Source organism: Columba livia, chromosome 3 (assembly GCF_036013475.1).
Source record: "Columba livia isolate bColLiv1 breed racing homer chromosome 3, bColLiv1.pat.W.v2, whole genome shotgun sequence".
NCBI classification, from domain to species: domain Eukaryota; kingdom Metazoa; phylum Chordata; class Aves; order Columbiformes; family Columbidae; genus Columba; species Columba livia.
In genome coordinates, this window is record NC_088604.1 from 54,203,711 (window position 1) to 54,218,244 (window position 14,534).

Below are 14,534 nucleotides of genomic sequence, written 5' to 3' on the forward strand. Positions count from 1 at the left end.
GTCCAGTAATACTTCAGGATAAAGCGTAAGGATTACATGAGCACGTATAATGAAAATGTTCCTATTCCACGATTTTTGGGAGGAGGAGGCAAAGCTGTCAGGGTGCAGCTGCAGCAGAGGATGTGAAAGCATGGCAACTGCATAGCGAGGAGATGTGGTTTTCATCTCAGCTGCACAGGGCAAACCACTTCATACTATAAGTTTTCTGTTCTCCTTACTTAGAAGCTTCTGAATCTATAGACTTCTGGGGTAAAGATGCATAGAGAATACTCATTACTTACACGTAAATAAAATCCATCTACACACAAATAAAAGGACTAAAGTTTTTTTCTGAATAAAGTAAGATCAAGACACAAAAATCAATCAATCTGGCTCTAAAAGTCCTACTTGGCTCTCTTACATTTTTCAGGTGTTTGTGAGAGGATTTCATGCTTTCCAGTTTGTTCCTACAAAAGGGGCATTCAAAATGAACACTGTTAGGGAACTGTAGCTTTCTCTGATATTGCAGACAAAGACTATTTGTAAGACCTAAGAGGAAAGTTTTTGAGAGAAGACAAGCACCTGTGTGGCAAGAAGTGATGTGTTTGGTCTTTAGTCTCCTCCATGGACTTGTAACAATAGCAGTGTCAGGAAACTTCTGACATTTCCTGAGGAATAGTTTGTCCTTCTAAGCAGAACAAAACCAGTATTTTGTCTCTGTGTAAGACAGTAAAGAGATCAGAAGAAAAAAAGAGCTTTCACTAGTGCATATGTTGGTGATTTATCTACTTCCTAACAGATAGGGTGAGGAAGAGACAGCACGGACATTTAATATGGACTGTGGCACCTGCTACAACTGAGCACCGTAAACTGTTTTTTCCCTTTATTCTCAACATGAGGTGTTTCAGGAGACTTGTTTGTTCTTTTCCTTTGTCATTTACTTAAATAAATTCTCATCAGCTCCTGTGACTCATTTTCCCCCAAGAGGCTAGAAATGCTGCCAACAAAAGAAGATTCAAAGATTAACAAACTAGCTCTCTTGCTTAGAGAAAATCCCACTGGTAGTCTACCTGTGATTGCTTTGTCTGAGGACACTTACTTAGATGTCTGATAGATCCAGTAATTGAGTTTTACTTTTTCTTGTAGCCAGTTTTCACGAGCATAGCATTTCCTTCCCCCTTGCACACCTCAGTGGTACATTGTGCATGCCGGGTGGTCCTGCAGGGATTTCATTGGCTTGTTATGAGAAAATTAACCCAGTACTCCCCAAAACCCCATAGTGCTATCTCATGGCCCCGTAATGCGCTGCGAAGTCAGTCTGGTGCCATGGAGTACTGATGGAGAACTAGCTGGGATGTCAGTCAAAGCCTTCGGTCTCTAATTTTAGTAGGTGGGCTTTTCTGGGAGGTCCACCTGCCTTCCTACTGCCAATCTTCTGCAAACAGCCGGCATCCCTGCTCAACTTTTTTTCTACCCAGTCCCCTTCAGCTTTTGGGAGGCCTGGTTTCTGCCATGGAAAAAAGGGAGCCGGGGAAGTACAGAACCTTCTGCTCTGGAAATCTGTCACTATTCTTTTAGAGCTGCACATCATTAGTCTGGTGAGCTGCGACACGGGAGAAAAATGACAACAGTAATTTGGAAGCTGAGAGAAGCAACTGCATGTAGCCATTGGCAAGATGGAAGTATCCTTTACTTGGATGAGGCTACAGCGAAATCAGTGAAGCTGAAGGAGATGTTGTCAGTGGGAGGAGGAGTGGAACTGGGAAAATAGATGCTGTGCACACGGCGATTATTTACTCTGTAAGGAAGCACGAAAAACGCGACACATAACAGATGCAAAAAGATGCCAAAAAGATAGTTACTTCCTGATGGATATGTTAAAAAAAGTTAAAGGTAGAAACAGATGAAGAGTGGAGAAACTCTGCATTCTTACTTGGATGTAGGCCTTAGAAAATACTATTGTAAGAGAGCATCAGAATGAAATTGAACAAATTCCTTAGAACGTCAAAGAACAAAATACCATCTATCTAAAGTACAGCAGCAATCTGGTTTGAATATGGCCTGTCATATTTGGAAACAGACTTAAGTTTTGATTTATATGTACCTAAATGGACTTAAGTTTTGATTTGTAATGTCAATTCTAAGCCTGCTGGGGTAGTCTGTCATCTTTCAAATATACTTAGAATAACCTGTGCCAGTGCAGTGGGTAGCCCTGAGCTTTTGAACTCAAGTCTTCTCAGCCTCTAATACCTTAAGTGTTGTATAGAAAAAACAAAGGTGAAAAAAACATAATGGTAACTGCTACAGATATAAAGAATGTTGTACTTTTATTATTTTTAGATAGCTACATTTGAGTTCTGGCCACTGGACTGATGGATAATGATCAGCTGCTTTTCTGTCTGACAGACGTTCTAGATTTATCTCTGCACACTTTTTAATCAAGCACATAAATCAAAATTCACGTACACAAAAGAGTCAGACTGTGTCCTTCATCATCTTCCTGGGTTGTCTCATATTATACAATGAAGGGAGATAACATCAGGGGAGAAAGAGACGAGCTGGAGAGAAAAGGGAGGAATTTGAAACAAGTGCACAAGGTGGGTAAGATGAAACTGTACTACAGAAGAGAGTAGTTTCATATAGCATGAGTTGTAGAGCAGATTCTCTCCGTTTTAGAAGTAACCATTTAGGGACCAAAACATCCATGCAGGAGAGAAAAGAGGAAAAAAAAACAACAAGTCCACAATACAGGTTTGAGAAAGTCTTTGGTGTGTTTTGATGTTTATGTCATTCTATGCATCTTTATGTGAACAGCAGTTGGCTCACAACAGTGTTACTGTCTCACTAACTAAATGGCTGAAAAGAAATGGGCAGAAACTGAAGCAACACTGATATTTTGGCATTGGGAGCAAATTTTAACAGCTTTACTAAGCAAAAGGAGATCCTGAGTATTTTCTGTTCTGAAGTGTAATTTACGGTCTCTTTACTTGCTCTAGTGAGCATGTAGAGAAATATATTTAGGGCACCTACAGTTAAGTAAAAATGAACACCCACAAAACGCCATGAGACTGTGTCTGTAAATATGGATTTGTTCTCTTCATTTTGATATTTGTTGTCAAGTGCTGACCTCACCCATTTTAATGAATACATAGCATAATGCTGTATCTAACCGAGAATGTTGATATACACACTTTGTATATTTTCTCAAAGTTGCATCCTTGTATGTCCATGTATAGTCTTTATATTTGTGCTACTTGTGGAAGAGATTAATTTGGACTTGACCTGACTGTATTCATGCAAGACAGGAACTTTCCGCTAAATCTCCAGGTCAGAAATTTCAGTTACTGGCTTCAGTTAAAGAAGGTGGTTTATTTGCATGTTCATCTTTCAGGCTTGCAGATTTTACTTATGCCTTTGTTTCTTGCCAAGAAGGATTCATTCCTTTTATTATGAAGTATTTAGAGATACAAAGAAGATTAAGAATATTTATTCTTCTTGTTGGAGTGACACAGCTGAAAGGCACTTTGAAGGAGGAATGGAACATATTATTTGTGGTATAAACACCAGGTCAACATCAGGAATCAAAGTTCTGCCCCTCTCTTTGTGCACATCAGAGCAAGTAATGTTTGATCTCTCTTTTCCTCAGTTTTTCTGTCCATGACATAAGAACAATGATATTTCCCAATCCTAGCAGTATTTTAGAAAGAGGACTATGATACTTTGCTTCTTATATCAACAACATGAAATGATAAAATGATTGAGACTTTCCTTATCCAATTCTTATTCTAAATACAGTCAGTTGTCCACTGAAAGCTCCAGCCCCATCTGTATCCCTTCCTACACAAAGCACTGACCATGGTTACACAAAGAGACAACATTCCTGTTCCCACATTGCACACAGAACTGCATTCATATAGAGCAAGTAAATATTGTTTTCAATTGAACAATTCATGTCAAATTATTAGAAATTAATATGTTAATTATAAAAAAATAGTGTACAATTCTGATATGATCATCTTTTGTGATTCTAATGGCAGTTTGCACACACTATCCCTGTGTGCCACCTGCAGCTGAGTATCGCCTCCTGCTGCTCCAGGTGTTCTCACTCCAGCTGCTGCTCTGGGGTATGAGCCTCTGAACACCTCTGTGCCTGATCCAAAGACCATTTGGGTCAGGAGGAGCTTTCCCATCCAGTTCAATGGGCTTTGAGACAGGGATCAAGGGAGCAGAGCACTGTTGGTTCTGTTATTCCCAGAATTCAGTTATTTATGAGATAAAAATCACATGCGCAAGCTGAGGTTAAACCAAGCTAAAAAGGAGGTGAGGAAAACAAATGGTCTGATATCTGCAAGATGAAGACATTTTATGAAGAGTTTTAGTTTGATTTTTGAGAGGTATTTTTTGTATACTTTGCTCCTCTGTGAAAGAAGTTTGTTTTAACAAGGTTCTAAATAAGAATCTAAACAAGATTAATAATAAAGAAAACATGCTTTGCTTCATAAGAGACAGTATGACAAAACAGAGTTTCAGTTCCCTTCTGAGTGGTTGTATGGCAAAACCACTTTAAAAACAGGGATCAGATCATAAAAAGACATACAAGTGGCTGGCAGAAAGAGCTGTTGCTGGCCCTGTCCACAGGTTTCTGGCAGGTACAGAGCTGCTTATTGTGCTAGTCTGATGCGAAAATGGCAACATAAGGAAATGCACAGAGATTCTTTTGTCTTCTTCTGGGGCACAAATACAGCCTAAGTGCTCAGAATTGAAATACATGGCTTTTAATAACAAAAGACCCGTTGGGCAAAGCCTATGGCTATTGTATTGCTGAGCAGGTGATTAGCATCCATCTGGGCTACATCTATTTTTTCTTCTATTTTTTCCATATGCAGATGTTGCTATGAGGAAAAGGAGTCAGCAATGACTGATGTGGAGCCTGTGGTCACAGATTTTGCAGCATCCGGACGGGCAGGCCGCCGGAACGCCTTACCAGATATTCTGGGCTCTCCTGCTGGTGCTGGGACTTCAGACCTGCCACACAAACTGGCCGAGCTCTCCGTTTCAGAAGGTAATGTCTGCACATTCAAGAAACAGACATTTTTATGCAGTCATCCTTTGCTCCTTAAGTCTCCTGCCACCATGCAGTTTTGACGTCAATACTAATATTCCTTTCTTCTATTAGGATAAAATTCAACCTTCCAAAGCAGTTACCGCTTGTATCTTCTGATGAGACAAACTAATTTTAACCCAGATTTGTCTGCCGTATCCACCCAGTGTTCAGCAGCCTGAGGAAAGGTGCTGGGAAATGAATTCCAGTTCCCCTAAGGAAGAGCAAACACAGTTGCATTGCTGAGCAGCTTGGAAAACCATCACTCCAGCTATAAATTAAAGTCTACTCCTGCACTGAGATAATTTCACACAACACAGCAAGCTGCACTGTTATTCCAGTTACAGGTATCATCCTAACTCAGGCATATACATTAAGAGTAGGATCTACAGTGATTTACTCCTGCTAGTAGGCTTTCAGCTTTGTTATCAGAGACCAATGTCCTATTTTGTCATGTCCTTTAATTTAATAAGGTGTTCTGTTAATTTAGCACAGGTCTAATCAACACCAGCTTTACATTTGACTTCTTTTTACTTTCAGGGGGATTTTAATATTCAGAAAAATCTGTTTTCTGATGCCTATGAAGTGAGAATTACAGGTTGACCCTGAGCTTGGGTTGCCCCTACTTTTTATGTTCTGATTTGGAAGTAGCTTTCTTCTCATGCCCATGACTGTTGCTGCTGTGACAAATGCCACCACAGCCGGTGGTCCCACATCCAGGAGCAGTGATGGTGTGGGGGAGGCACAGTGGGAGGGAGGCCTGTGCTGGGGTGTCCATGAATCTGAACTGAAGTAGGTTACAGGAAGGTTGCCCAGGCTCTGAGGATGCATGTATTGCTTGTACATTGCTAAAAGCAATTATAAGATGTTGAATTTACAGCCTCCTCAAGCATCGTGAAGGCTGGAATTGGGGGGATTCCTTTGATTACAAGCTGTTCTTGCTTTGGTGATTTAATTTATATTCATATATTTGGGGTTCTGTAATGCAAACACAACGTGGCCCTGTCAAAGGATTGCTGGTGAAGAAGAGGGCAGGTAGAAACAGCACTTCCAGGAGGAGTGAAAAGGGACCAAATGAATGACCACATAGTGGCTTGAACCTGGGAAATGGAGGAAAATAAGAATCTGAATAGGTGCTGGAATGAGGCATTATTTTTGCAAAAGGAAAGTGCAATGATTTGTGTAGGAGAGAGGGTGGAAATAAAGAAGGGAAAAACTACAAGGTCAGATACTCTGAGGGTGCAGGGTGGTGGTAAAGGGAACTGGGAGAATCTGGAAGAGCAGGTGGGAAGGACGGTGAGCACTGTGTCATAGTACATTCAAAGAAAAGCTGGGAGCCCTGTGAGTGCAGTTAAAACTCCTTTATTTTTATGAGAGATTTTTCCTTAGGAATATGAAAAGTGTGTCCCTACAGATTTTCTCATTCTGGTGTGTGCGACTGGAACACTGGAAATCCATTCCGAAATACAGACAGCTGCTTAACATTCAATGCTTTGGTTTTCAAATATTTTGGGGTTTTTTATTCCAAATAGCTCTTCCGCCTGGCACAGTTCATGCACCATGACCAGGGGTCAGGCTCCAGCAGGAGAGAAACATTTCCCTTACCAAAGGGGAGTTAGACAGGAATTTATATTGTTATTAGTGTCAGGAGCTATGGAGGTAACCAGTCCAGCCCACTGAAATATTCATTACTACACTATGTGTAACTAATCTTTGTATTATTCAGAAGAGTGAACCTTGAGGGAGATGCACCATGTTAAACAAAGCACAAAAGAATACAACAGCTGTAGATAAGTTCCTCATATTTGTTCCATTTTGGCCTCCGGAAAGTTTAGCAGTTGGAAAGAATATACTTTTTAAAGCAAGCAGAATTTCTCTCTTGGATTTTTTCCCCCGTGGATAAAAATAAACATGAAAGAGTGAAAGTCTTGTTAAAAGAAATGTTACAGCGCAGCATAAAATAAGTACTTGGCCTTCCAGACAGAATAATCTTTCTCTCCTGGTGCCCAGTGCATTAAGAAGAAGAAATAAAACATGGCTACATTAGTTTTAGCAAAATGTACTGTTGCTTTGTTACAAACACAAGGACCAGAACTGCCAGGATTTGAAGAACAATTAAGAACATGGAATTATCCTTTGCTTTTGTCATTGATGGCAGCTGTGCCAGAGCATGCCTGGAGGAGCAGTTTCTGTTATCAGGAGTTTGCAGAAGTGATAATAGGAAATGAATACAAGATAAGTTAGGTCCACTCCGACTGTTTGGATGCTTTTTGGGGGTGGGAATTCCACATGTATCAAATGGGAATTACAGCCTCATTGTGTTGTAAGTTAAACTTCGGATGAGACCCCACACAAAATGAGAAGAATTCATCAAAACTGAAAGAAAGTTTGGACATTCAAATACTGTAACAGGGAAACAGGTTGGTTGTGAGATGTTTGGCGCTCTCACAGGCATCTCTTTTTGCCTGTTTCTGGCTTTAACAATAAGTTGTTAAAAAATGAAAGCCATTTTCAGCTCAGAACAAAGAGGCTGAGTAAATGAGAAAAGTGGCAAAGATGGAACATGTGGCTATATAAAGCATGCCCTCATTTGTTTCCACTCTGAAAGATTCAGTGAAGATTATGGGAGATGGTGAGGAGGACTCTCTCCATCTTGCTTCGAATTTAGCTAATGCTCATTGGATCACACGTTTCCTCTCTTTCTAAAATGCTGTCAGCTGCTGTCATAGTGGAAGGTCAGGAACAGGATGTGCTAATACCTTTTGTCTGGCTTAGAAGAGAGAAAGAGACTTGACTTTATTATTTATGAATATACAAGGACTGGAGCTCTAAGATATAAATTGCCAGGTACTCTGCAAACTGCACCAAATTAATGTTCTCATGAGATGGACTGGAGAGATTTTTTGCACCACCTGTTTGTCTCAGAACTTAACTCTGAAATGAGACCATGTCTCTCCTGTCTGATGATTCTCTGATGCTGCCTAAGTTTTGGAAGGCTGAGACTTTCCCCAGGAGCTGTGGTGGGAGGCCATACTGGAACCATGTTAAACAAACAGTTTATTGGTGTCACTGGTGATCCAGAGGTTGAAAAGGAGTCTGCAAGAAGTTTGAGAGCAAAGAGGCTACTCTGGCCTCTCACACTTGATAGTCTGCTTTAGGGCACTGTTCTGCCAATAACTTCTATTGCTTGCTGAATTTTTTCTAGGTGGCTGTGTATAACTGTCTTCATACACTCAACAGCCTAGCACCTGTTGCACGCCTAAGTGCTACCAACTATCAGATTAGATTTCCTCTAACAAATTGGTTTCCTCCACCTTGTCTGCAAGACTCCACATCCAGCCCCACAGAGACAGCCAAAAGAGGAGGTCGCTTTGTCTCCCTTTCCTCAATAGTGCTGTGCCACATCGTGCTGAAAGGTGTCAGTTAACTCAGTTCTTAATTTACCGGTATAAAACTCTGAAGCCTCCAAGCCTCTGAGAAGACCTGAAACATTAAGTGGTTTCTGCAAAGAGCTTTAACTGCTGAGTTGTGTACAGCAGGATGTACTTGTTGTGATATGTCGAGACCAAGGTATTTAACTCTTGGCTGTTTGTGATATTTTACGGTAAGTCTCCAGGGCAAATAGCTGTAAATGTACCCCTTAGATTATGACTATTAAAGTGGAAGACGGTACAGCCAGATATGCTGACAGGACCTCTCCTTGACCCCCAAAGCTATGGGCTGTCTTAGATCTGGGCGTACAGACTGTTCTGTAAGTACTGGTAAATGCCATGTGGGACTGGAAGGTAATGTGAAAATGATTATGCTTTGCAAGGAAATGAAGGCAAGAGGGGTTCCTGTTTCTCAGTGAGAGAATTTGAGCATCAAAAGCAACAGCATGGAATTCTTCATCTAATGACCACGTACGCTAGGTAGCATTTACTTGTATTAGTCATGTAAGCGTTCAACTCTAACCTATGGAAGAGTGAACTTCTAAATCAAAGTAGCAAAAAATCCCCTCATCTTGTGAAGACACAGAGAATTCTTCTCAGTATTATTTGGCAAAGGAGGTCAGCCAGATAGCTGGCATGTTCATAAACTGTAATGTTATCTGCCTGAAACCAAAAAATGCTCGGAAGAATGCAATATTCCAACTTGACTTTCAAAATGACCCAGAAAAAAAAGAATAACAATAATAAAAAGTTATCTCCAATCTGCTTCTTACAGCCAAATGCACATTAATAAGCATGTGCAAGAAACAGGCAAATCAACGCCAATAAGCAATTGCTTTTGGAAGATGCCTCTGCAAGTTCTTTGAGTTAATCTCTCTTTCTAAAACACCCATGAGTGTGGTAATAAAAAAGCCAATCTAGAGGTGATCAGTGAACCCAAATATTTGGCTGTGTTAAAAAAGCTGCGTGAATGGGTGTTGTATAAAGGTTTAATTCTGTCTTTTTTTAGATGAAGGAGCAGAGGGGGGAGAAGTGCCGTCATCCAAAGCCTTGCTGGAAAGTCAAGAGGCAGAAGGAAAAAGCAATGATTCCTAACACCTAAGGACTGCTGGATTAATGAAACCCATTGACAGACTTTCCAGTTTCCCCGTGTCACCCCATCTGAAGTGTGGTAGCAACCTTAGCAGCACAGACAAGATTTTGCAACACACTTGTACCTAGATGACATTGATGTGGAACTACTGTTTTTTCTACTGTTGTCCTTCAAAACCAATGTTCTACACATCCAAATGGAAAGACAATTAAGGAATGTATCTCTTGTTTTGAGTTTTCTTATGGTTGTAGTATTCATCCTAACTAATCTTCTTTGACAGTTTCAATTAATATACCTAGCAGATGTGCCACCAACTAATGATTGCCTCAAAGTAAAAATCCTGTTTCTCAGTTGACCAAAATAGCTTCTTTCTCTCTAACACAGAGGTGTATTCATTCTCCCCACCATAATATGATACTAAGTATATATTAGATTACAGACATTATCTGTAATTTATTTCCTGAGATTTTTGTTCTCATTAGGCAAATGTAAATGGTGTGAGAAATAAAAAAAAAACACAGTTTTTTTCTCTCCTCCTCCTGTCTCCAAGAGGTTTTGTAAACTACTTCAACACCAGTGTTTGTTTTCAGACTCTCTTTAAACTCTATTTAATGATGGTAGATCATCTCAGTTTTCCCACTTTAAAAGCATTGCCACTTCTATCATTTCTGTTTTCAGGCTGAATATTGTAGCTGTTCATGTGTATCTAAAGTAAAGTACCCATGTTTGTAAGTGATTACAATTGTTTAATCTCACTGTGGAAATTAAATAGCTATCATCTTTTCTGTCTTCTGTCCATTCCTTAATGTTTTTCCTGTATGACAAGACTTAGAACTTCATAACACATATTTCTTTTATTTCATCTGGTTTTTGCTTTACTGTTTGCTGACAATGAAAATGTTTCAATCGTTGTGATTTTTACAAAGATTTTTAAGCAAAAGTTTTTCTCTGCTGAAAGGGATTCTGTGATTCTGTGAATTGTCTTGTTATGGAGGTCATGCTCCTGAAAATACTTAGCATTCATTCCCTTATTGTAGGAGACCTAGGATTCAGGTGCAGACATGCACCTTTACAGCAGCCTGGGACAGCAGCCATTCAGGTATTTCCTTGAAACCAGCCATCACTGCCAATCCAATGCTTTTATTTGACCACACAACCGCTCTGCTGGGATGCAGCCAGACAGAGGAATCATCTCTGATGGGTACATTCCACATCTGACCGGCATTCCATCTGTAAAATATTAGTGGCAGAGAGCTTGTAAGAGGCTTTTTCTGCACGCTGGCCATCCTTCACACATCCAACAGAACAAACACTTGGTTCCCTCCACTTACCTGTATTAATTTAACAGGTGCAACATCCCAGAATTACTTTCAGGTTTGGAAAGGTAAAATAACTTACTCCACTGGAGCAAAATGGGTTGTTTAGGAAAGTCTGAGAGACTGAACTAGCTGACACTGGAGAGCCAGAGTTGAAAACTGCAGTGGAGAGGGCCTGGGAGCTAACTACATTTGTGGTACACACCCTTGTTCTGGGTTGCAGTCCCATTCTCATATAGCAACCTCCTTTATAGCATCACAGGACATAAAATTATCCAATTTTAAGAAGTTAAAATGATCCCATGGAAATCAAGTAGTTGAGTATTACTGCAACAAAATTCCTTATATGCTTTAAGTGGAGCATATGCTGAAGTGCTCTTCTGGGTCATGGCCTATATTGAATTCTCCCCTTTCACAGTTGCAGCGCTGGATATATTTAGATTCTTCTCTTACAGAATACAGACACTGACATTTGGGTTAGAGGAACAGACACTTTTTAAGTATTGTGTTAGTTAGCCTAGGATGCTTTGAAGTATTTTACTATTAAGACACCAATTATGAACCATCTGAATTTAGCAAATTATTCATATGCTAAAGTCTGTATAAAAACTATCCCACAGCTATATACATGCATGGAGTTAGTTAACTGCTCACAGTCGTACAGCTTGGAAGTAGTCAGAGTGCTCAGCACTGGAAAATTGGTGCTCACTTTGCATCTGAGATGCGTGAACCTGTCATTGAGGAAATGCTTCATGGAAAGAAGAATTTTAACAGAAAAATAGAAAAAACATATAAGACTAACAGGAAGATTTAAAATGCAACTCAAAAGCAGGATGAACATTTTTTATCTATAATATGTGGGTCACATATTATGCAGTCCTCATTTGCCTGTGAATTGTCTAGATGCAGGTTAAGCGATTTACAGATGCAGAAATACTTCTTTGCCACAAGCATGTACAGTTTGTGCCTAAACAATTATTAGTCTAGGCTGCATGAGAGAGCTCTTTTGTAGTTAGTTCAGACATGGAAGAGGAATATCTAGCTACGCCCTGGATAATGTCAAATAAACCTTTCCAGTTCTGAGCCAGCTGCATATTTCTGATCAGTATAAACAACCACAAATACTGATTGATGTGGGAGACATTGTGCCATATAAACTTTGGTCCAGCAGAATTTATTAATTGTGTATTATGCTTGACTCAGCCAGACAAGAGCTAGCTAGTCCCTTTAGAGCTGTCTGGAAGTCTCTATGCCATGCTGTCCAACAGTCTGGGGTTTAGGCAGGGTTACTATTTTAATCACAGCTGAAGCTGGGAAAGCTCTGGTTCATTTTCTTCTATATTGAGTATAGGTAATAGCCCTCATAAACTTTGGCTGAGTCTGTAAAGACCAAATGAAGTGCCTCTGAATACTCAGTTTCTCACTGAGGCAGTTTATCCAGTTTCAACCATTATCCAGGCCATACCACCCTCAACTGTAATTGTTGACAGTGCATTCTCGTCATCCACAGGGCAACAAAGTTATGGCCCTGAATCAGCAGAGTATTTTAAAACATACTTAACTTTAAATTCAGACTAGTCTCACAGAAATCAGCAGAACTACTTAGTGCCTAAAATTAGGTACATACTTAATTACCTTGACAAATTACTGCGGCAAACTTCTATTAAGGCTAATCTGGTATTATAATGCATTAATCCCAATTTCCATCCCAGCAAGTAAGGCACAAGTAATAGCATCTTTTTCATCAGCTTACAGCACTATCCTGGGCTTTTATGAAGACATTCATTTCAGTACCAAGCGAAAAAGGTAACTTTGTTGTGTCCAAATTTCAGAACATAATTAAGCAATTATTCATTCTTAGCCACTCTGCATATTAAAAAATTAAAAATAAGGCAAAGAAAAGCAGGAAAAACTCTTGTAGCTTCATTGTGCATATATAAAACTATTTTGGTACTTTAAATAAATAGAAAATTGGCCTCAATCTTTCCCAAATGTCATTAAGAAGGTAATTTTCTATGGGTCAGCCCTTCATCAGAAGCTTCATTTACGAGATGGATGAACATGCTGAGGTGCATCTTTTGTTGCTATAAAACAGGAAAGTTCAATTTGTTATCTGGAAGGCAATAAAGGGCTAAATAGGTTTTGAGGCAGTTGAGTGGTTATTAGAATGTTCACATTTAGAGAGATTAAGAGAAGTAATTAAGCATTTTAAAAAATTAGGGTTATTTGCTATGATTCCTCATACATCCATCTCCACCTGTACTATATACCATAATTCTGGTATAATACTGCATAGGCTGAGCTTGGATGGATGAAATGAGTGGCAAAGCAGTTTGCAAAGTGGTATATTTTAAAATAAATTTTCTAACCATTGATAGTACAGCAACATACAGGCCAGCTCTAGATGTCACTGAAGACAAAGTTTAGTTTTATACTAACTACAGTGTGAATTATATAGAACTTTAGTTTAAAGTCATGAGTTACTAATCATACAGAAAATTTCTCCCAACTCAGAAAGTCCATGAACACAAATGGTTGGAGGCAAGGAGGCTAGTCAGTGGAAACTTAATATATGTTTGCACTATCCAGGATATCACATTTGGTTATATGGACCTACGATCTGACCCACAGGGGACACTTCACTGTTGTGCAATTTTCAAACAATGGTGATCATATAAAATAATATAATTGCACTTGCATTAGTTAAAAATGACAACAGAGCAGTGGTTAGAAGATGTTTGAAGTATACTTTACCACCAGTATTCCAAATATTCTTTATGTACCATGTATACAAAGAGGAATGCTGCAAGAATTATCAAATTACTTAGGCCTAGTTCATATCCCTCTCTTCTCCCCAGGGAAGCAGTCACAGCCCAATCCTGACAGTATTCAAGGAGAGACTGGACAGACAACACCCTCAGACACATGGTATGAACTGTGGAGCTGTCATATGCAGGGACAGGAGCTGGATTCAATGATCCTTGTGGGTGCCTTCAACTCAGGCCATTCTATGATTCTGTCTGCTGGTGCTCCGCGTGTGATAAAGCCCATGAAAATGAATTGAACAGAGATTTCTGCATGGATTTCTCCACTGTTTTGGCACAGGCTGTGTTTGCTGAGCAATGCGAACATGAGCCCCAGACCCACTGCGGTATGTATTGGTTCCCCATGGTCCACACAGCACAGGCCAGTGGGGCTGAGCGCACTGGAGTTCCAGGGCACTTGCTCTGAAGTGGTTTGGGGAAGGGCTTAAACTGTTCTGCCATCTAGTGGGATTCTCAGCCTGCCAGGTAGTTTGTGCACATAAGTGGATGGACACAGTTTAAGAGACCTCAAAACCAGCTGGGAGGCAGCTGCTTCAGAGAGAAAATGCAAAGAGAGTGTGAGCTGGACTGGTGAGAAGTCGACAGTCTGCAGCTAATATGAGACGTTCACTCCAAGGGTATTGCTAAGGGTGCAGTACCTTGGTGTCTGCGTGTGTTCAGAATGTTGTGTGATTGCAAACAGGAGACATCTCGTGTCACTGCGAACACTACTTCAATGGCTTATCTCAGCTTGGGAAAGCACTGCCAGCTGAAGCCACCCCACAGGGCTGCTGTTCGGAGACATGCGGT

The 14,534-nt window shown here is 40.1% G+C and overlaps 1 protein-coding gene across 6 annotated transcripts in view; it reads left to right on the plus strand.

Annotated features, from left to right (window-relative positions):
• PKIB (cAMP-dependent protein kinase inhibitor beta) overlaps window positions 1-10,389 on the plus strand; it is a 54,635-nt gene extending 44,246 nt beyond the window's left edge. For all 6 annotated transcript variants that reach the window (XM_065056772.1, XM_021294474.2, XM_065056771.1 and 3 more), the window contains exons 2-3: window positions 4,866-5,041; window positions 9,521-10,389. In XM_065056772.1, the coding sequence (XP_064912844.1) occupies window positions 4,894-5,041; window positions 9,521-9,606 (234 nt within the window). In that variant the 5' untranslated portion in view covers window positions 4,866-4,893 and the 3' untranslated portion in view covers window positions 9,607-10,389. The remainder of the gene's footprint in view (window positions 1-4,865; window positions 5,042-9,520) is intronic.
• The last annotated feature ends 4,145 nt before the right edge of the window (window positions 10,390-14,534 follow it).